At 40.1% G+C, this 24,629-nt stretch overlaps 2 protein-coding genes across 2 annotated transcripts in view; one reads left to right on the top strand and one right to left on the bottom strand.

Moving 5' to 3' along the window:
- pdia5 (protein disulfide isomerase family A, member 5) overlaps positions 1-17,499 on the bottom strand; it is a 51,167-nt gene extending 33,668 nt beyond the window's left edge. The window contains exons 1-3 of the mRNA XM_061088249.1: positions 17,424-17,499; positions 7,311-7,437; positions 4,370-4,457 (exon numbers count right to left, since the gene is read on the bottom strand). Coding sequence (XP_060944232.1) covers positions 4,370-4,457; positions 7,311-7,437; positions 17,424-17,489 — 281 coding nt within the window. The 5' untranslated portion in view covers positions 17,490-17,499. The remainder of the gene's footprint in view (positions 1-4,369; positions 4,458-7,310; positions 7,438-17,423) is intronic.
- Positions 17,500-19,781: 2,282 nt separating this feature from the next.
- The window catches only part of sema5ba (sema domain, seven thrombospondin repeats (type 1 and type 1-like), transmembrane domain (TM) and short cytoplasmic domain, (semaphorin) 5Ba), a 163,563-nt gene continuing 158,715 nt past the window's right edge, over positions 19,782-24,629 (top strand). The window contains exon 1 of the mRNA XM_061088125.1: positions 19,782-19,889. The gene's annotated coding sequence lies outside the window, so the exon portion shown is untranslated. The remainder of the gene's footprint in view (positions 19,890-24,629) is intronic.

A 24,629-nucleotide genomic window follows, 5' to 3' on the forward strand; every position in this document is an offset into this window, starting at 1 on the left:
AAAGGAAATAAATATGCATCCAGCCACCTACACATATTTCACACTCAATACAATGAGGCACTATCAGCAGCATGAAGCACTGTTCCTCTTCTGTTGTACAGAAGCACAGTAAATATGTATTTATTTGAGTAAGATTATGGAGAGAGAGCCTTAAACTAGCAAATTCTAAGAGGTGGAATTCAATTATGGCCCCACAGAGAACAGAATATATGTCCAGTGTAGTTTTGCATTATGTGAGGGAAGGTAAATCTGTGAGCACACGTATGGACGGACAATATTTTAAGCGATTGCTGTGTATTTAATGCCATAAACTGCTGACTCATGAAGGCAGATGGCACCGGTCAGGGCACACCAGGAGCAGATGTGACCTCGACACTTATTGGGACATGATGTGCAGTCATCCAATTCAAAACCAGGCTGCTGCTCCCAATCCCTGAAACACGGCCACAAGTAACACAGTGCACTCACATACAGAGGATCTCAAAACTATCATGTCAAGGGAAACTTAGTAATCATTCGATAAAGGATCCTTGTTATTCTATCAAAATGATTTTTGTTCGTTAGACGTCAAGGCAACTTTGCATGTGTTCTATAATTTGACTGACAACACCAAGCCTGAAGAAAATCAAAAGCCAAATACACAATATGGAGCAAACAATATTGTGAGAAACTCCCATCCTTCCTTCATTTGCACATTTTCATTCCAATGTTGACCAACATCTTTAATTTTATGAGTCACTTGATCAAAAATTGCTTACACTTTTTACCTCTCTTGAAAGTAATTAACCATCAAATGTACCAAACAATTTCTGGTTCCAGTTTCTCAAATGTGAGTTGTTGCTGCCGTTCTGTGTTTGTGATTGTAAATGAAAGATCTGCTGGTATTTTAAAACCAACCAATCTCAAAGACAACATCTATGATTGGGAAAAATCTGTCGGGATATGATTCTTCATACAAGATTGATTAATCAAAAGTTGAAATAACCAGAAGTTAACACTTGAACAAACAGTAGTGATGCCCTGACGGTCATTTTCTGCTATTGATCTAGTTCTGCCAATAGTCCCAAAAAATTGCAAATTTGCAAATATACAGCTATTCCTCAACGATATAACTGGATCAGAGCTAGTTTCAGTGGACGTATGTGCTCTCTAGTTGGTTCTTTTTCCAACACTTTATTTACTTTTATATGAAACTACTTCAGACAGCTGCAAACTTATTGGCACTGTGCTTGTGAAACCAATACATGTTCATGTTCAAATGTCTCTGACAAGATATATTGAACTACAATGCATTTTCAGTGGGCACAATGTTCTTGTATAATGTTAATAACTGACCTGAGATGTGCAGTGCTGAGATCAAATATCACCAGGTAATGTTAAATGGAATGTTTAGAATGAATGAATGGGCCACATGCTCGGGTACGGGCAAATAGTTCACCCTCTTAGTCATTTGATCATACGTGCAGAGTTTTCAGACTCAGCTGAAAAAGAATGTAACCCATTATGTTTCTGAAGTTCTGAGATTGTAAAGAGACCAATGACAAAGAAGCCATTTTCAGTCACATACAAATGGAACTTAGGCTGAGTCACTCCCTAACGGTCAGTCCAGAAAGAATAAAGGCCATAAAAGGCCTGTCTACCGGATGAACACAACTGCTGAGAACTCGTCTGTAGAGCAACGTCAGTTGATGAGTCAGTGCCGAAGCGCAAACGCCCCAATGTTTGAGTAAGCATGGCTGGTGTAGTACAAAGGTACCGTATGAGTGGTGGAGGAGCAGGACGAGGAAACTGATAGGAAACTACAAGGTGCTGAGAACAGATGAGGTGAGGAGAAAAAAACCAACAGTAGAGTAGAGGCCAAGAAAACCTTTTGTCATTACAAATTTGTATGAGACAAGACTTGTTTGCCAGAATGAGAAACTTGCAGAATTTATTTTTGAGGTCACAGGACTTTACAACTTCAGTTAGTGATTTTGTAGTAAAGGTTGGTCATTCACAGTATAATCTTGTATATCTTGGGTTTATTCAGCATTGTCAGCAATTAAAGTCCGATGCTGCTCGATTTACTGAATTAACTGTCTCTTGTCCTATTCATCGAGACTTGTTGATCATGATCTGGTTGAGTTAAATTATTATTTTATCAGCTCTCTGGTCTTAGTTTTTTTTGGCTTTAGTCATTGTAGAGATCAGAACTGAAAACAGTGTAAAAGAAGTCTGACTGGGAAAGAAACGCAGGCAGACGATCAGGCTTGAAACAGATCTTCATGTTAGCGAAAGTTCTTTGGATAAGAAATTATAGCTTAACAGTAAAATCATAACAAACTGACGTACATTTGGTGCGCAACCAAAATGCAAAGAGGATGAACTCCTGCATCCCATTAAAATATTTCACTTAAAAAAAAAATCTTCATATGTGCTATGATTGTTTGTGCTCTCCAATTCCCACTAAACCAGACCAGACTATGTTACTTAGCATTGGTCTATGTCTGTTTTAAATTGTCAGGGGAATGTATGCAAGGCAGCACAGCCCTTTCCTGTATGAGATCATCCATCCCTCTGGTGGATCCCAGTTGGCCAACACTGAGGTCTCTGTCATCTGTTCAAAGTGTGTCATTCTGGCCTCGGTGTCCCTCTTCCTTGGCAGGGCAGACCATTCTCACGCTGTGATGTGCGCTCCTCTTTCTCTCCCTCCGTCCACCATGAGCTCTCAGCTGGGTCTTCCATTTGGAACTGACTATTTGAGATGGTGGAGAAATATGCCAAACAGCACAATACTGCGCTATAGAGCCTGGCACCGGACCCATGTGTCCTGCAGTGATGAACCCGTCTCGCTCGAGCTCCCCTGGTAGGAATCTGGCCTGTTATAAATCTCTGCTTAACAGTAACACACACTCTCTAGCATGCTGAGGTTGTTGAGGAGGGAAGATTAAAATTATACCATATTCTCCCAGACAAACCGCCACAGAGTCAAAAAATAAACAGTAAAAAAGGACACGTATCTTTGAAGACAAATGTGGACACTAACACTTCTGACATGTTCTGAGTGTAGTTCCTTTTCTTTCTGTCTTCACAGTTGTCTCTCCCGGATAAGCTTGAGAAAGATTGTGAATGCTGCAACAAGCTCTTGGTGTCAGAGGGGAGTTACTGCCTTCCTCACAGTTTCCTGTTTTATGATATATTCTTTCCTCTCTGGTAGGGACTACAGCTCATGCAGCTGAAGGGTTGACAGGTATGAGAACAAAATGAAATAAAGTAAGTGGAACTAAACACCAGGAAGGGAAATAACAACAAGCCAAAACCGATCATGGGGAGCAAATGAAGCTGCGCTTAGAGAAAACAGTGCTTGCCGGTATCTTGGAAGCATCTAATGTTTGCTTAATGTAAGCACATTTTCAGTGTGGGCTGAAGATAGATCTGCTCCACAGAGACACATGACAGATGTATTATAGGGAAAAGAGGACATGGAGTACACGATTTTAAAGCCATATTACATAATATTCAAACTACTCGTTTCGTCTGAGCAATAGTTCAAGTTCAAGGTGACATCTTCCAGTGTCTTGTTTTAACAATTTTCACATTAAACAACAAAACCAAACAAATATCCTAATTTAGACGCTGTAACTCAAGATTGACATATCAGCTTGAAAGAGTTACAACTCTTTCTTTTATCATGTCAATTACCGATAGCATCAGTGGATTTTTTTTCTGATGTTGAATGAAGAAAGATTTTGGTTAAAAAAAACATTTATATTTCTCAAAGTGTCCAAAGAAAAGAAAAGCATGACTGGTGCCAAAACTGTAAATGAACTGGCACAGCTCTGGCACTGACTACTAGATTAATTCACTAATTATCTGAGCTTTATAACCCAATGATACTTACTTATTGAAGGAAAACAACCTAAATTAAAACAAATATACTAATAGAAGCAAAAAAGTGAAACATCATTTATGTAAACTACAGGAAAAACGCTGCAATGAGCAAGCACTTAAGTTTTCATTTATTTACCTTTTTAGAATATAAAAAAACTAACTTCTCTGGGAGAACAGAAATATATTTAAATGTGTATCACATTAGTCCCAAAGTGTCAATGGCTCCAATAATGAGTGTCCTCCTGTCAAATTGTCCCTCTACAATAGAAACAGTGGAACAAGGCCATTTACAGCCTGCTGGAAAAGACATCAATTTTGGAGATGGATGGCAGCGGAGACATTCTCGGGAGGAGCAAATAGCTCTGTCTTTATAACGACTGTCAGAAAATTCCTTGGACAAAAGATTCCCTAATCTTGAAAAAGGCCGGGAGTCAATGATAGGGTATGATGGATCGAGAAGAGTTTTATTTCTTTCATTAAAAATTATCTCTTTACTTACCCACAGTTGACCCAGGCAATGGTCCCTTGGCCTTTTACAGCCTGGGCCACATCTGACAGCAGTTTCAGGTGGGAGTCTCCTGATGTAGCTGCAGACACAGAGAATAAACCGGGATCAGACTTGTTACCAGAACTCTTCAATAGCTCAGGACAGCCCACAGCCTGGAGACACAGAGGACACTGTCATGTCAAACACAGAGATGTGGATTTGAGTTTCAGTGGAGCTCAGTGTCTTACTAAAGCTCAGAGTGATGAAGAAAGAGATCACTGCGTGTGGGTTAGAGGGGGTGATGGAAGAGAGTTTTCTGATACCTTTCACTGGATGGGTTCAGAGCGGGGGGGTTAAGTTACATCAGCTTTCAACATCTCACAATAGTGTGACTAAGCAGGAGATGGGAGGATTAAATTCCCTGACACTGCTGAAGCACACCAACTTTCCAGCTAAAGGGTGAAGCACAGACGGTACATTTTGGCGAACTACAGCTCGAATCTACTGCCTGCTGCTTGGTACCATATTGTGAAGCATGAGGTACATCGAGCTCAGTCAAGGACGACGTGGAGAGTTCGAGACCACTGGGGATTTGCACTATTTACCTTGTCGGAGAGAAAATTTGGCTGAGCTATGCAGTTTGCGTTCTGCGTTAGGAAAGAAGAGAAAGTGGTGTGTGATAAACTATATCAGCTACAACAACAACTCTCAGTAATAGTACTGACTTTGATCAGATAGAGCAGGCAAAGTAGATTCCTTCGAGTAAAGTAAACACAGTGTAATATTATAGTCCTTGTGTAATACAATGAATCATTTTTATTCTCCCCCTATGAAACCAAATGTGTTTTATGAACTGCTTGAAGAGACCTCTCGGTGCTCCAGGATATGTCTATATTTAGATTGGGGTCCTGCCATGCAATGGGTCAGAAAAAAAACATTTGACGATGAAGTGTCACTTTATCACCATGCATCGAGCGGGAGGTGAGCAGGTACTAGCTGGTAGATTTTCTAATCTGGCTTTTTCAAGGTTTGATGAGAAATATCACGAGGAAACTCAACAAGGACGTGACTGAAAGGGTCAGAGGGAGTTGATGGGTGAGGAACAGGGCACAGTAGGGCTGGGCAATATGTCTAAAAACATGTCAGTTTTAGGTCAGTCATGTGTAAGAAATGTCATCAACGTGCCAACTCGCTCGGGATGAGCTCGCACATTTGCATTCTCACAATCGGGATGATTCAGGAAATTATTCAGAGTTCAGTGCATGTCTTAAAACAGCTCAAGATAAAAAAGGTCATATCGGTCAATAGTTTAACATTACAATAAATGTCACATTATTATTTCTTTTAAAAGGTTAAGACTCGTTCTTCCCCGGAGTGAAGGTTTTAACTCGTCTTTCTTGACAGAGAATGGCAAACACTTGTTCAAATCTTAACATTTTACAAATCTAAGGTACCAATGCATAAGAAATATATTGATATATTGAACCTTTGTCACTTTTCTACTGATGAAATTTACATTGGGATCATTATTTTATGGTCGCCCAGGCCAGGGGCAAGTGTCAGAGAATGAACGACATGTGGCTGGAAGCTGTCTGATATTTGGTTGGAGGATGTTAAACCAGCGTGGCAGAGGCAGCTGCATCTTTGGTGTCTTCAAAGAAGGAATGGCTGCAGTGATCAAACAGAGTTACAGCTCAGTACATAGAAGCCTTCTCCAGTGACTAAAGGCTGACTGATATGGACCATGAATTATGAAACAAATAAATACGTTGCTCTGGGGTTTTGGGAGTCAACTGCTGCATATTAAAGGTTAGCAGGATAATTTTAAATGGGAAAATACAATTTTTTAATATCAAGCGAATCCTTCAACAAGCCTGCTGAGTACATTTGGAGAGAGATGCAAATGGAATAAAAATCCACTGGGGTACATTAGCGGGTTCCCTAATGGTCGGAAGAAAACACAATTTGTATAACTCTGTTTGAAGCATAAAGTGTTTTACTTTCTATTTAGCAGCTAATATGTAATTTTACATTTTATATATAAATATTTCTCAGTTCATTACTGAGACAATCTACTGTGATCATCACTATAAAGCAGCCCACAGGCTACAAATAACTATTGCAGAATGTATTTTAAGGCTAATGTGGTTCAATTTTTTATTTTATTTTTTTATTAATTATATCAGATTTAGGAAAAGAGCAACTGTTCCACGATTATTTCTGAGCAATCAAAAGAATTCTAATTAATTTGGTGTTTTAATCATTCATAATTTCTCGCGCTGCAACATTTGAAGGAAATGGCATTTACATGTCATCTTACATCTGTAAATCGATAGTTTCTCTAAATGAGGATGGTGGAGCAACACATTTTGTCGAAAGGTTTCAGTCGTCATTATTATGTTCATCAACTCCTCTGGTTATAGATTATTTATTTTCTTCGATGGTGGGATGCAACTGTGTGTGTCTTTTCAAACACACTAGTCACTGTAGTGGTGAATGCTGCTAAGAGTCAATCTGCTTTCCACTCGTCCTTTTTCTGAATATATTTGCCCGTAGTTAAGCACTTGTACATGATGTCAGCAACTTGTTCTATTGTAAATTAAGATTTGACGATAAAATTACTTATTCAAATATAGATGATTGGGGCACTTTTTTAATCCTTTTCCTAATAACAACAGTCTGACGAGCATATCGTCTCTGAAACACTCATCATTCGATAAAACACCACATACTATTGAGCTTTACAGCATTTCACAATGACCTCAGAGTTTTTGAGATAAGCAAGCATTTTTCACGATGCATTACTATAATTGTCTGACAGGACTGCGGTCCCTGTTTCCTCCCTTGACACAAACAATGGACTGTTAACAATACATTTTTTTTTGCCATATGTATTAACCAGGAGTATTTTGGGATTGAAATTTACAGACTGAATAATTTCCTCAAAACCTACCTGTCTTTGTGTAGAGCACCAGCACGTTGGTTCTCGTCCTGAGGAGCTTCTTGAAGTCTTTGTGGTCGCTGACCTTCTCTATGAGAGGAGACACCTTCACCGCCTCAAGCACGGGTAGAAGCCACACCTGGGGAAATAAACACAGGCCGCCATGAAATTTACTCTTCATTCAAGCTATCCAGAGGCCGGACTGCTTCTATTTTCTTGCGATGCAGTCAGATGTGAATATTAGGGAGTTAAACAAGAAATGAGGTTAATATTTTCCAGTGAAACCATAAACTTTACTATAAATAAAAATAAAACAAATGCAATCAAATATATACAACTTGAATTAAGAAAATACACGTGTTTTATGTATTTTTCTGGATTGCTTATTCTGTAAAATAAAAGACAAAACAAACAAACAAACACAAGTCTGTGGAAAGCTGAGAGATTTTTTTTTTTTTTTTTTTTTTCATGGGCCACATAAACAATGAAAACAATCTTACAGAACTGACATAGAAAAATAAACCTCTCCAAGCCTCCAGTACTAAAAATGTTTCATCACTCAAATTAATTATAGATTCAACAAATGTTAATTTGTTTTAATATAATATAGAAAAGCTAACTTGCCAAATAGTGTGTCTTCATAGTACCCAAATCACAGAGTAATACTGAGGCGTTCGATTTTAATGGATATGCTGTACGCCTCTATAAACACAATTGGATGTTACTACTCAGCTGGTAGCCAAGCAATGGATGAATGAGGCTCAGAACTGACGGAGAAGCAGGTGATTCAATTAGGTAATGCGAGTGCATCTTCAGTGCTCTGCTTGATCTCATGCTATGCTGCTATTAGATGAATGATTATCTGCTATTAGCCAACAAGCAAATTAACACATCTCATGAAGTTCATAAAGTGGGTTTGATCTCATTTCATACCACTACAGTCGTCCATTACTGCTGTTTCTAGTTGCCATAAACTAAATCAACAGTTCTATCTTGAAGTTTACACTGAACTGAAAAGCTATTAGGAGCTGGAACACTACATTTATATAAACACTGATTTATTTTTACCTACTGCGCAACAAACAAGATAGCTTATTGTTTCCAATATCACCCTGGCTCAGTTGGCTTTCCAAACACTGGTAGTTGTACAAATTGTGCGAAACACCCAATATGGGGAACAAAGCCTATATCGAGAGGCATGCACTTTAATCAAAGACGACTGAGAAAAAAAAGAAAAAAAGGGCAGATTATACTCCAGCAACATGAAGTTAATTCCATGGACTCTAATCGTCTCTGTGCCATCACCATTGATTAGAAAAGCCTTTCCTTTCTGCCTACAGAGAACTAAATTAGACACCAAACATTGTCTGCTCGCTCAGCAGATCCTGCTTGATGAGTGATATCACATGGAATGAAAACAAACACCTGTCGGGCTCCTTTTCTCATTTTAATTCCCAAGTGCCTTCTCTTCTGAGGCGGATCTGATGGGAATCTTAAGACACTGCATGTTTCACATCAGTTAATTTCAAGATTTTACAAGAAAAGTCAGAGGGTTTAGAAAAGAGATACAGACAACTGAAGTATTCAGTAATGTCCTCTATATTTAAGGTAAATCAAAGTATTATTCGTATTGAGTGGGGGTGTTGATCTTTGTTTACATTGTCACTTGAATTGAGTACATGATTATGATTAGGTTGATATTACAATGACACAAGCTGTGTCAGGATCTGTTTAGGACTCATGGGAGCTGCAATGTGAAGGGTGGGCTAATTAGAAGCTGGCAAGAGGACAGTTGTCTGCATAGGTGAGCATTCAGTGATTATGGGAGCAAGAGCTGGAGGCAAAATTAAGCGGCTCTGAAAGTAGATGGCAGGCTGTCGTACTGTAATAGGCTACTTGATGGCCTACTAGACTCATTAAGGTGATGAAAGCTCAACATCATCCTTTCTTAATCACTTTCTCACCAAGTAGTGAAACACGTATTGTCTTTATGTTACAAATTATGACAAGCTAAAGTGGAAAATATGTCCGGGATGGTATATAAAACTGACGAGGGATGTAGAAACACCTTTGTGCCGCAGTACCTTACAATACACAAAAATGATGAGGTGCGTCACAGAGCTGAAACATTCAAGTAACAACTAGTTCCAGTTTTCTTTAAAAGATGACTGAGAGGAATGTGGCTTACTAATCCACAAACATTACAAAAGGAATTTAACACTGTTTAAAATCTGTCAAAAAATATCGATGTTTCAATGTTACACAGGATTGTGATTTGTCAAATAAATCAATAAATACTGTGTATATTTCTTGTAGTGCAACATATAGATAATTTAACATTTTTGTGACCGTGGCTCCATGACTGAATCTGTCATGCATACAGCTGCCATCTCGTTGGTTTAATTTAGTTCAAAACAGATTAATCATCTAGTTGTAGAAATGGTGATTTGCATTGTAAATTGCTGTTTCTGCACAAATCCTGCCTGTGGAGAGACAATAGGTCCTTTTCACAGCAAACACTTTGAGTTGTCACAGTAAGAGAGATCCAGGTGTTCTTCATTACATTAACTACACTTCTGTTCTATTCAAGACTGCCTCTAACTCAGTTGATTCTTTACACTGTGCTTTTCCTGCCGTAACACGTCAAAATGTCCTCTGTGAAAAAGCCCTATAGTCTTAATAGTGCTTTAAACAGTCAATCGTGGACTGCGTAAAGTATGAATCTGAAAATAAATGCGGATAATTACTAAATTCCAAGTACAGAACAAAATGTACAGACTGACACCACAGACTAAAATGATGGAGGAAGCCTTTTCCCATTATCCAGAACATAAGCCAAAATATCCCCAATATAGATGCTGCCATCTTGGCCCGATGACTAAATTTAATTTGGAGCCAGTCTGGTTAAAGTCTGAGCTGTCAATCATGGCGTTTCGTCTTGTTTTTAAAACATGAAAAAAAAAACTGAACTGTAACGCAGTTTGAGTTGTCGTCAAGACTAGAAAAGTGCGATAGGTGTGATAATAGCTACTTAAAGCAACCATCGTTGAGAAAATGTGTAGTTTCACATTTTACTTCGGCCTATGTCCCATCCACTTACATGGAGAGATACCATTAACAACAGTTGAGGCAGGTGAGAATTATACTGTTGTCAACAGTGAAATAATGCAAGTCTTTCTGGCAAGTCATCTTTCTGTATCAGATGTACAGTTACAGAAATATTTAATTTGCTGACAGTTTCCCTCCCAATGCATTGTAAGAGACAAGCTCATTCAGAAGCAGCATTAATGGACTGCTGGCTGTTTAAGCTGCAGTTTTCTTACAATGATGCACAGGCAGCTACAGTGAAAAGAAAACACGAATGCAGCAGAGCAGAGTTATGCAGTTACATAATGTGAAGGGTGCAAGTACAAACATTTTACTGAAAATAAAAGTGACTGTGATGAGAAGCCGATGCATTTTCATGATGTCTGAATTATCTGTTGAGTGTTGGTGCTCTCTTCCTTTCAAGGGCTGCTTGTCTTCCACAATAAATGGCCCATTTATTTAACTTGAACTGCAAATGATAAATGAAAGCAGGGATAAACTACAGTCACACAACTCCATATTTATCAGATCACAGCGGTCTTAATCAAAACTCTTGTTTCATTATCTCTCAATAGTTCAGTTCACATGCAACTTCATCACATTGGTGTTTTGGAACTATCTTCTCGTAGGAAGGGAGTAAAGTTTATAAGGTATGAAATTTAAATAAATTAATCAAAACAAAAAAAACTAGCCTTTTATCTTTTAAAGAAAGTGGTACCCCTTCAAGGAATATTTGTGGCAACTGATAAATATCTGGTTAGAACATCACATTTAGTGCTGTTAATAGGTTGCAGCTCTGCTGCCTCACTGTATTTCGTTTCACTAAAAGCTCTTTGAATTAATGAAACCTGCACAATAGATCAAATTGGAATGGTGGGTGCACATGGGTTCAGTATATTCCTAAGTAAGCTGATGAAAAAGTATCATGTCTTCAACCCCATAAACACCTGGCATTACAATGTGTTTAGGGTGATTGGAGAGCAATCAGCTTGACCACATGCATCTGACACGTTGAGGATGGATTGTGACCCGATCGGGCAAAGCACCTCTGGAGGTGATCAGGAGGCACTTTAGGATTTGAAGTGCTTTATAAATACAGCCCATTGATTGAGTCAAACATGGAAATTAAATTCACATACGAGGGTTGAAAAAGCTTAATCATGCACGATTGGTCCAAACCATCATGGTAGGCAGATGGGCGGCTAACAGCCATGAAAATAAGAACCAGTCCTATACTATGGACTTCATTCAAGACAATTCTGGATTGCATGATGACGTGACAAATATTGTTTTTTTAGGAATGAGGATGTGATATGAGCTTGTCAGAGCGATTGGATCTCCTTGCCATCAGACACATACCGTTCGCGTATAATAATACGTGTATGATCCGAATAGTATAATCGATTTAAAGATCTAGATACAATCTGGAGATGAGATGTATTTTAAAGCCAAGTGGTAGATGATAATGTTTCTCTGGACTCAGGGAAAAAGACAGTTCTCTGTCCTCTGGCAGTCATCATGAAGCCGAGATCAGCACTGGGATTCCACAATCCCAAGGATTTCATTCTACAATAGACAACTAGACAAATACCTTTCTGGAAAGTGTCATTAATCAACTTACTCTGTTCGCATTTGTGTATTGTTCCACCTTCTGGTCTCCTTGATGCATCAAGTCTACAATGAAATCTGTGTTTTAATTCTCCTTTCACCAGCTACCAGAAAACTTCCATAACACTAGGAACCGTCCATCACTTTTCACTGTGGATATGCTAATTTGGTAGTTCTTGCCCAAAACACATATGAAGCCCTTGGATTTAAGGAACTCACACGAATATGCCTGAAGACTTTCACAGTACAATCTTGGATGATTGCTGAATTACGTACATGCACATTTATGAAAAACATTTGGGGAATTGGAATATATAACAACTGATCCTTAATATCGTGACATAGAGGGATTTGAGTTAGATCAATATTGGCTTATGACTGAAAATTCATGTTCGCTCCAGTCTACTGTGATACATTAATACCCGATTGTTAAACAGCCAAACTGCTTCAAAAGCAACATAAGATGATCGAGAACCTGTATGTCGCACATGATCTGGAGTCATTAGTTTACACCAGTGATTTGTTGGTCTTGCAACCAATTATCATTGCACTGACTGCTGATATTTATCAACTTATTGTTTAGCTCACAAAGTCAAAAACAATGACAAAATACCCTAAGAAGTTTACAGAGCCCAAAGTGATGTCCTGAACTGAATATGGTTCAGTTAGATGTGATGCAGATAACAGAGAGAGAATGCTTTAATTTATTTGTCGCTAAACCATTTTACTTGAGGACAACATATCTAAGTCATTGAAATATGCTTCCTGTCTCAGCTGGCAGGTGACTGATACAGAGAAACCCTGCTAGCACCAAACAATCACTGAGGCATGTAGCTAACAGCTCTGAAAGCTCTCTTCACTCTACCATCACTGTGAGAGGCATTATAATGGTGCTGCATTTGTACCTTCCCAGCACTGTCTTCCCCCAGCATCACTGCCTGCTCAACACACACTGCAGGGAGACAGCCTCATCGGAGTAAACAGATCAATGGCGATGAGACCCAATGAAAGCAGCATGATTTGGTGAAAAACGCGCAAACACATTTTCCACACAGTTACAGGTAGTGGGTTCCATCAGGAATATTAAATGAGAAAGGTGAATAAATCAGAACAAATCAGAACAAAGGAACTGAATTGTTGTCTCAGGAGCAATTCTATCATTAAACATGGTGATTTGAATCAAGTGAAATAATTTGTCTTCTTTATCAATTCGATTTAGTGGCAAAATTGAACAAAATTGTGCATCAATTGAATATACACGGAGAAGTTATGCTTATTTTTCAATAAGGTCAAGAATAAATACCAACATTCTTTGAAAACATCACTGTCAAAAAACAGGAAAAAAATGTGTTTATTATTTCAACACAAAACCAAATACTGAGGACGACATACAATTGAAGAGCAACACAATATACAGCTATTAAAGTAAGTCAACATAATATCAACACCTCTTAAACAAAAGCCGAACATTGACCTTAAAGGTTGGGTTCCCACCCAGCAGGGATGGTTTTATCTCCAGTGGTTTTAATTAGTGGTTTTAATTACCTTACCTTATTTTCTTAAAGGGTGTGACAATCTGCTTTCTTGTCACACAGGTCCAGTAGATATGCATGTGGTACTTTTTAAGGTGTGTATGGACAGAGGTTACTTCAAAGCTAAAATGCTCAATGGGCAGGCAATTGTTTTCATTGTAAAATGCAATCATAAAAACTAAAATCTATTAGCATAAATGTAGCCTAAACTTCCTATGAGGAGCCAATACAAACAAGCGGATGCTAATATATTTGCCCAACAATAAAGGCCAGAGTAAAGTAAAAATGACACGGAAAGGTACACAATGTTGCAACAATGCCCAAAACCTGTGCTTCGCTCAAATGCCAAAAGAGCTGCCAGCTCTTCCAGCTGGCAATCACAATCAGTCTACGGCTGAAATGACAAACTGACACACAAAATGTGACCGCTCAACAAAATCCACTCTCATAATGGTAATGAACCTGAATCTCTTTCATCATTAATCAGACCAAAACCTTTGCACTTGATATCTATGTTAAACTGGCATTTGGTGATTACTCGGTGCATGAAATACCCAGACACAATGCTCTGAGTAAATACCATTGGTGCTTTAAACATCGACAGGACATCCTTTCATCAGCCATAAATCTATATCCTGTCACGTAACTAGTAAAAAATGTGGCGCTTGCTAAGCAGCAGGTGCCCAGCTCCTGCCCGCGAGCCGGTACCCTCCATCTGCTGTGACAAATCTGCTTAATAAATGGCATCCAGTTCCAGGGGCAGTACTGAATCAGCACAAATCGCAGTGTTTGTCAAGCACTTGCCTTGAGTTTCCTCTGACTAATGAGCCAGTCAGGTGTGTGTTGGTGTGTGCGGACTGGCTGGTTGTAAAGGAAGCATCCGATAACACACACAGGGCGCTGATTTAGAGGCTACTTAGCTCTCAAATGAGCAGAGGAGCAATCAATTAGCAGCTTTAGCAATTATCACGTTTCAGCTATCAGGAATGGAAGTCCGGGGAAGAGGCAGAGTCTATACGCACACACTGTCAAGCTGCTGCTGTAATTTGACAAATATGTGACCACAGAAAATGAGTGTCAGAAACATGTCATGTCAAGAGAGTTGACATTCAATGTTAAGTCAGTTCCGTTACCTCATTAAATCAGAGATATACTCCTTAAAAGCCATAATTTTGCTGATAATTGAAGGAATTATTTTAAACATGTTAGGATGAATGACTCTCTGTGCCATTTGATGCTAATCCCGAGTCTTAAGATTGGCCTACTTTAGCTCAGATACTGCATTTCTTGGAGCTCAGTAGTTCACAGGTAACCCGTACACTAAATCTCACTGAAAGCAGATAGGGTCACACATATTGATTAATCTGGACACAATTGACTTGGAGATACTATTCCAGTCATGTGCAAGTGAACTAAATAGTATTGTATGTGTGTGTCTGTGAAGGGAGTCTGGGTTATATTGCTTTGACAGTTTTGACAGTCAGGCCTCTACCACCCAAATCAGTTCACCCATGTTTGTGCCATGTATGAAATCAGGTCACCAGTGGTGGATGATAAGGACAACATTCCGTCACAGCATAATAGCAATATAAATATTGAATGATTTGGGCAGCAGCTAATCATTATTTTCCTTCATTGGTTAATCTGTGGTATGTTTTTTTTCTTTTTCCAACTAGTCAGTCGTCTATAAAAGTCCCAAACACAATATACCAATAACCAATGAAATGTTCATAACACACATACTGTGCAGTCATCATGTATTATGACAGTGATGTCTCTTTAGTCCTACATATTATTTTTGAGTAGGACAAACACCATCTGCAAATTTTAATTAAAGTGAACATAATCGGTGAACAGTGTAGTACCCTTTATACATAATCTCTTCTAATTTTATGATAAGGCAGCCGAGCAATGAACCTGAACATATAAACAAGGCAACCAAGCGTGGGTTGGAGACACAGCCATTAACTGTGAAGGATTAACCATCAAATAAAGGGGATTACATATCCCCACACCATGCACTGTCTGCTGTGCATGTAAACACCATTAACATTAAAGTTCAGAGTGTGCACACTTTACCACGTAGTCAGATTTGTATTTTGGATGCAATGAGCTGTGGAGCAGTTTACGGATCCACTGTAGGTAAACACCAGAGCACCACCCTTGTTTGCTAAGACTACAGGCATCAGGAAGTAGAGCCGGAACAAGCCTGCATCAGTATTTAACACAGCAGATGGTGAATGAATGTTCATGGTCATAAATGAAAATAAAACAAATACAACAGAATATATAGAGAATTAAGTAAATAAACCTCTTTTTAAAAACATAATTGTTATACATGAATATAGAAGAGAAGAAATGTCCACACACCAGTTAAGGTAACAACAGGTAACACTTCAAGTAGTTTAACTGTTTTGTGTGCTACTGGATGCCTAATTTCTCCTCGGGATAAATAAAGTATTTATGTATCCACATGCAAATCTTTGTATCTATCCATCGTTGTCTCTATCTATCTATCTATCTATCTTTCTATCTATACTGTATCTACTATTGTCTCTATCTATCTATGCTATTTATGGTTGTCTCTATCATATCTATATCTATATACAGATATACATCGTTGTATCTATTTGTCTGTCTGTAGTTCTTCCTGAGGACATTACAGTTTCCACTCCAACCACAAACTTTTCACCTTTCACTTTCTTTTACAAACACATGACTGAACACATGAGTTTCTGGGTGCTGCTGAGATAAAAACAACAACAACAACTACCAGACTAGAAGCTAAACAATCTTATAGAAAGCAGGGAGGGGGAGTGAATGGGTCTTCCAGGGTGAAGGTGAGTCGGTTCATCGGCTCTGGTTCTCCCGTGTTGACCGTCTGCACTCTTTTTTAAACATAATTGTTATACATGAATATAGAAGACGAGAAATGTCCACACACCAGTTAAGGTAACAACAGGTAACACTTCAAGTAGTTTATCTGTTTTGTGTGCAACTGGATGCCTAATTTCCCCTCGGGATAAATAAAGTATCTATGTATCCACATGCAAATCCTTCTATCTATCCATTGTTGTCTCTATCTATCTATCTATCTATCTATCTATCTATCTATCTATCTATCTATCTATCTATCTATCTATCTATCTATCTATCTATCTATCTATCTTTCAGCTATCATTGTCTCTATCTATCTATGCTATTTATGGTTGTCTCTATCATATCTATATCTATATAGATATACAGATATACATCGTTGTATCTATTTGTCTGTCTGTAGTTCTTCCTGAGGACATCACAGTTTCCACTCCAACCACAAACTTTTCATCTTTCATTTTCTTTTACAAACACATGACTGAACACATGCGTTTCTGGGTGCTGCTAAGATAAAAACAACAACAACAACTACCAGACTAGAAGCTAAACAATCTTATAGAAACCAGGGAGGGAGTGAATGGGTCTTTCAGGGTGAAGGTGAGTCGGTTCATCGGCTCTGGTTCTCCCGTGTTGACCGTCTGCATTCTCCGGTTAGTTACGGCTCAGACATCGGGGGAGGGCAGGCGACCATTACCGTAAGAACCCTCCGCTCCGAGTGAGCCCTCACACGGATAAACCCCTTCCCATATACCCGCTGTCCACCCCCGGTACGAGCAACTGGTTGTACCCTAAAACCCTAAGTTCAAAACCAGTGCTGTCAACTTCACCTCCAGCTCCAGTGGGTGGGGGGGGGGTGGGAGACTATGGAAGGAGCCGCGGTGGCTCCACTTCCACTCCCAGCTTCCCGCACTCCTGGAGCTCTCTACCGGGCACACACACCCTCCGCTCCGGGAGGGACCGACACCGGGAGCCCGCTGCGGCTTCACACGACACACGGAGGGGGAACGTCCATGTCACTCACCAGCAGCAGCAGCGAGAACATGCTCGCCTCCTTCATCCGTCTCCCGACGCGGGTCCAAGAGGCCATGATGCCGTTGCCACGTCTGGATACGCAGGCGCACTCGGATTCCCCTCGCACGGCGCAGGGCACTCTGGGAAATGTAGTCCAGGGAATAGGCAGTTACCGGGGAGGGGTCGGCTGTTGCACCTGGCGCCTCCACCCCCCCTTCCTCCGCCCCTCCATGCTATCAGGGCGGTAAAGTGTCAGCACTGAGGTCTACATGATTCTGTTCTATCAGCATAATGCACACAATTAATTACACTACAGGGTAATTAGTAAATTGCCTTGTGATTGAATGGCTCTTAATTAGCTCTTCATCAATTACTTTTAGGTTCCTTTGGAATACTTGGTTTGATTATGGCAGTAAAATGTGCTCCTCGGCGGCTGATTCATGCACTGCTTGGGCCAACAGGCCAATAGGGTTAGGTCTAAACAAATGAATATATATTTATATACATTTTACAGTATAAAAACAAAAAATAAAAGCCATCAATAATGTTTTTATGGGCTAACATATTCCCCCGTGTATAGACGTAAATAAAGTCCACAGTAAAAGGGTTTGTATTTGAAAAGGAGATTTAATATAATAGAGTGTACGGACTATTTACAGTAATTAATTCTGTTTTATTTACCGTTTGCAACCATGTTTATTAGCAGCCTGCCCATCTGAGTTAAAAATAAATAAAACTGCATAAATTAGTGGTTTTACGACTCAACATAGGTTTGAATTGATTATATGGTTTAGTTTATATTGTTTTTAATAATATACACCGTTCTCTATGCGTAAGGAGAAGCACTACCCAATTACTTTTCTCAAACCCCAATATTCCATCTGTGAAATGTGTACATTATGTAAATATTTTCCGCATTTTATTGTATTTATATTTGATACTTTCACATGTTCTCTTGTCTGCTGCATGTACTGTAAAAAGGGAATTTCCCAAGCGTAGACTCAAGTTTATCTTATCTTATATCTAGTTTAGTTTATTTCACGCAACATAAATACCTGAATGAAATCAATAAGAATGTGCCAGCTGTGGTTGAAACCAGTACTGGCTTACATACATACATAATATACACCGTTCTCTATGTGTAAGGAGAAGCATTACCCAATTACTTTTCTCAAACCCCAATATTCCATCTGTAAAATATGTACATTATGTAAATATTTTCCGTATTTTATTGTATTTATATTTGATTCTTTCAATTGTTATCTTGTCTACTGCATGTACTGTAAAAAGGGTATTTTCCAAGCGTAGACTCAAGTTTATCTTATCTTATATCTGGTTTAGTTTATTTCAGGCAACATAAATACCTGAATGAAATCAATGAGAATGTGCCAGCTGTGGTTGAAACCAGTACTGGCTTACATACAAACCTCACCCAAAGGATATACAAAAGATAAAATCAGGATCTGATACCCAATTTGAATAACCTCTATTCACTGATAGGAATAGAAGAGATGTGTTGTGCCATTTAAAAGCCTGCAGCTGCTTTTTGGTGTCGTTTGGTAGTTTTGCATAACATTTACACACCTCTTTAAATCATATGTGTTATTGTGGTCAGTACATTAGAATAATAGAGGATGGTTCAGATTCCCAATCAAGTTCAACACTATTTGAAAGTCAGGTTTAATGAAATAAAAATGTTTGCTCAGTGTAAACCTGGCTGACAGAATGGAATAAATTTGAATGACCTCTTTATTTAACCATGAAGATCCCATTAAGAAACACTATCTCTTCTGTCTGTGAGTCCTGGTAAACAAGTTTGAAATATAAATACAAGCAGGGACAAATAACACAAAAAAAAACATGCAAAAAACCTGTGACTCAGAGTAAGCATCAGATGGACTTCATATGTGAACTGTCTTGAGTTTCATTGTTTTCTTTGGACAAACCAGGAAAGCAAAAGGGAAATGAAATTCGTATGCACCCAATGGAGTTCCATTGCCAGGTTACCCGTCACACTGGCACACAGCAGGCACTGTTGAGTCCCAGACAACACAACAACATGTGGGGCAAACCCTTCCCAGAAGCCCCGGTGTGTCTGTCCCTCAGGTCCAAGCTGCGCTTCAGCCCCAGACACATCCTGCCTCTCGTCGGGGACGCGACACTCCTCCACCTCTCCGGGGGGTGTCCATGAGCACTTCCTCCATCGGACCCCGTCTTCCTCCTCCTCTCTCCCACCCCTCCCACCTCTCTCCCCCATGCCGTCCCCTCCTCAGCCGTGTGGTATCGCCCGACCATCCAGCACAGAGGCAGAGAGAGAGAGAGAGAGAGCGCAGTGTTTGGCTGCAGGTCGCCCGGAGAGGGACGCGCACAGCGGCTGAGGAACACAGCACTAGACCCGTGTCTCTTACTAGTCTGCTTGTCTCCTCGTCTCCACCTGGCTTTGTCACCAACTTGGGGAATACTATCATCATCCAAGGTAAAAGGAAATGTCACTTTTTTCATTCTTTTCTCAGGCAAAATATCTGAAATGACTGATACAAAGCACTTTTCCAGGTGGTTTGCGCACCAGCCTGAAAATCGCTTCTAATTCGCTTATAGAGGTGAAATCGATGTTGTTTGAGTTTGGATTGAGGTGCTGGATTTTGACAGTGGAGATAAAATCAACACAATATCCTTTTTTATCATGTTGAGTAACCTCCTTAGATTAAAACAACACCCTCCATCACTAATGGATTGGCTATACCCGGGAGCTTTATTCAGCCGTGCTGTGGGGTCCGTTTTTCTCTGTGCTGTGTTCTCTGTGCTGTGTTCTCTGTAATGGGGCCGTTTTGAATCTTAACATCAAATACTTTCCTGTCTTTTCGTCCACTTTGTCTTTTCCAGTGTTTCTAGTGAGCTGCTGTGCCTGTTCATGCAGCGTGTGTTTTTCAGAGCAGTTGGGTTCTTTATGCCACGGCCAGTTTTACTTTCCACTCACGTTTCATCCCAGGATCAGAGGAGCATTTGTGGGGCTGCTGGAGCTGCCTGTGCCTGCCACATTAGGACCGTCACAAACTTACTTTGTGCTCCTCGCGGACCTCTATATTCCTCATGATTCTCACATGTAAACTTTCCAGATAAACCCCCCTCTGGAGATGAGGATTAACTGTTTCAATCGTGCGTTCCAAATGCGTTTTCTCTCTCAAATCGACTATTTTTAAACGTGGTAATCTCATTTAGACCCAGAACATGTGATCTCAAACTGATCACCATGCTGACCCCTTTGCAACTTTTGCTGGTGAACTTCGTTCACTGGCGCCAGACTGCCAACAATGACCTCATCCCTTATTAAGTCCAAATTAACAGGGTTTTTACGCACGCAATGAGCAGCTTTTTACGCGCAACATTACAGCTCCCAGCAAACACTGGTGCGACTAATTCTGCGTGAAAACACAGAAAATTCAGCTCAGAAAGTCATTATTCATGAGCTTGTCACTTGGATGAATTGCTTCTCCATGTCTCTCCCCCACCGCCTTGTGCAGACGCTGTTCCATTTTTAATTCAAGAAAGGGATAAGTGTCCAGCAGAAACTGAGGGATGTGGCACAAAGAAATTCAGTATTATGAGATAAAGTGGGACATTTATCTCCTGCGTGCAGTTAACTTGATTGTTCCGAGGAGCTTTTGTTGGAGCAGGTGGTGCTGGTCATAGATATATCTGTGGTGCTGGTGGGCTGTAATGCGCCAGAGCACCAGAGGGCAGTGTTGAGCAGCACGTTACAGCTGAGGTAAACACCTTGCAAGGTGAAGCTTGGACTATCTGTACAGGTGGACACGCACGCACACGCACGCACACTTATTTGCAGACCAGATTGTTTGTGCACTGGTGCAAAAGGTGCAGCACTCATCCAAGCCATCAAATTACAACATCTAGGGACACTGCTTTAATGGATTATTGCTGATATGATTTTTTCTCCCTTTGCTTCGGCTGATTAAATGTCAAGCACTTTGAACAACGCATTTGCAGCCGGTTTACAGCTTTCAGAGATGTTTTGTGCATAAAGCTTTAATTTTCCAAGGCTTAAAACATCACAATCGGAAAATAAATTCATCAAAATTATTCACTTGAAAAGCTATTTTCAACCATCACCAACAATCAATATGGGACTTTTTGAGCCTTTTTTAAAGAGCTGTGCTGTTTTTTCATCTCAAACTTTTTTTTTTCCATTGAGCCTCAGTTGTTCAATACCTTTTTAGCGGCATCAATGAAGAACACTGTTATTCATCAACATACAAATGGCTCTCCCATATAACCGAGGATGGCTGCTTTGAGGTTTTGGGAAATGTAACAGGTGAAATACAACGTTTGTGCTGCTGTTCAGCTTCTTTTTTAACTGCTCTGCGTGGACAGAAAAATACTCTGGCTCTGAAACCGTTTGGTAACTCTAATTAATGATCTAATAAACAAAGACTCATGAGCTTATTAGTTTGCTACAGTATTTCCCTCTCAGTGGACAACATGGCACAGATTTCTAATCCATATCTCAACAACTTAATTCTCTTCATCAGGAATTAAAAATAGAAGTTGGCACTTTGTTCATTAATCAGCACATGTGAAAGTCCCATATCTCCCCCCCATCTTTTGATAGATATTCATATATTCTCACAGGTTTTGTCAAGCCCCGCATGCTTGTCTTATGGATGATTAACGCTTTTGTTGTTTGAAGAGCAGTTTTTAGTATCGTGGGTCACTCCTTTCAAATGGAAAACGGGTTTTCATCTTTGATGAACTTATGAGGGCTCTTGACAGGTCCTAGCAGGGGGAACCAGTCCAGTCCAGCAGAGTAAAAGAGATCCAGCACAAGAGATTCACTCCCCCACCCCCAAGTCCTCTCACACCACCTCGCCTCTATGTTCACTTTCTCCTCCGCTCTGTTTCTCTTTCTCCGCTTGATGTCTTTGTAGTTACAGCGTGTGAAAGTGTTTTGTTTTTGATTATACTGTACGTATGGGTCTGTATCGTTGTGGCATCTGATGTCGACATGAATAATTCATTTTCATTAACGAATATGATAGGTGTGGAGAAGATGAGCCGAAAGCCTCTTCATCAAATTATTAATGGTGCATATTTTAAACTGAGCCATGTGGATTACTTCTGTCGTCGGAATCATTTGAGAGGGGACAAACGCATATGAAAGTTTAATGCCTGCAGAACTTGATCTGTCCTCTCTCCTCTGACCAAGATTAACTCTCTAAGAAAGAAAGGAAGAAAAGTCTGACCTCCGTGACCGTGTGTCTGTCTAAAGAGATAACCGAGGGATACAGATAACAAGAAGACTCAGTCCGGTCTGCGGTCACACCCTTCACATATCTGCTGGTCTATAAAAATAGAAAATAAGTTTGAAGCAAAGATAATCCATCGATGGACTGTTCTGTCATCTCATGGGAAAACTTCACCAAAACGGAAGTGGGAACTGTTACAGCTTTGTTTGGTTTTTAATGCATTTCAAATAAGAATTTCAGAACATTTGACAGAGCTCATCTCAACCTCACTCGCAGAGTAAAATCTCAGCTTTCTTTTTTTTAAATTCCTAACATGAGCGCAACCACCACAAAGATGCATTTCCACACTTTAAAACCCGGGAAGGATGCTCTAAGACCATGCTGCGAGGCAGCGAGTGGCCAGCTGAGACGTGCTCTGCCTACTGTTGGCCTTGATTTTGCTCCTTTTTTCCCCACAAAGCCTGAGCTTGGTATGTGAGAGTGAAGCAGAGACATTTCAGACTTTTAAAGTGGCCTTCTTGAGCAGGATTCACATGGTAATTAGGTCAGAGGACACTGAGGGAAAACAAAGCTGTGTGCATGCAACGAGAGCAGCAAACATACTGCGTTTTCCTCAAGATGTTTCGAGGCGGAGAAGAGACTTGCCGAGATGCTTCTCTTTATATTCTGAAAACAGGGACTGTTACTCTCTGTTATTTAAATACGATGCCAGATTTGAAATCACAGCTTCAGGCACTGTGACTTGTGGCGGCACAGCCTTCACCTCAATATTCACTGTGGTCTTTGTACTTTGAATACAAAGCTGCGCTGCCTTGTCACCTGAATGTGACATAAATGCTGCCACTTCCCAGTTGAACGCTCTCTGGCGCCTGATTGAGGTCCTGTTGACATGACATCTTTCTATTTGAAGAACGGTGCAGAAACATGCACATTTTGGCTGAGGCTCTTCTTCTTTAATAGGCTAATGTGAACGTTCTGTGGCCAAATCTACTGTCAGCAGCAACAAACTGCAGCTTGACAGATACACTGTGCTTCACTTGAGCAGCAACCCGATGAGAATCCGCCTTCAGCAGAGAGAGGCCAGCGGTCTGTGTGGTGCAGTCTCAGCCGGTGGGTCGAAATGAATAATTCCACAATGTCTGTCTGGGTCCCTTCAGCCTCCCAGGATCTCATTGTTTCCAAATGCAGAGTGCACTCGGCGTGGCCTTCGCCCGCAGTGTCTGCCTGTTCGTAACCTGGTCTCTCTCTCTCTTTCTCTGCCTTGACACACAACCTCGCCTTCGTTGAAATCTGATTCAGCTGCAGCTCTGGAACCCTGCTAATAAATGCTTGATGCAACTCAAAAGACCAAATTTGTGCCTGGAACTTTATCATCATTGTTTTTACAATAATTTTATAATTTATCATTGGACCTTCCCTCTGTTTAATATAAATTGCGTAAATATATTTTTTTTAGGTGTCACCTTCAGCTTTAGGAAGTTATGATGATGATCATTTAATTTTTAATATTTTATGAAGTGATTTTATATACAAAAAGATATTAAAACGTATTAATCAATACCAAGCAGTAGTTTTTACTGTCGGTAATTCTAAAGGATAGTTTGGAAACAGAAGGCTTTGTCCTTAGTGTCAAACTACTCTTTTCTTTTGTCACACATTCTTTTTGTTGCCCCTCTGAGGTGTGTGAGAGGGTGTGTTGAATGCCGTCATGCGCTCATTCCTGCGTGTGCGCATGCGTGCATGTCTGAGCAATTTGATTTTTTCTCTTTGTATGCATGCGGAGCGGACGTGAAGGCATGTGCCTTTTCTCTCCCCACCCTCCTCTGTTCAGCCCCGGCAAGGTCTGAGCAGGGTGGGAATGAAAGGAGCGCAGGAGGAGGAGAAAGTGCTCCCACCGTTGATTTGGCCATTGTGGGGGGAGGAACACTATTCCCATTGATGCTGTGGACGCATGG

The sequence above is a fragment of the Limanda limanda genome, chromosome 16 (assembly GCF_963576545.1).
Source record: "Limanda limanda chromosome 16, fLimLim1.1, whole genome shotgun sequence".
Classification (NCBI taxonomy): Eukaryota; Metazoa; Chordata; class Actinopteri; order Pleuronectiformes; family Pleuronectidae; genus Limanda; species Limanda limanda.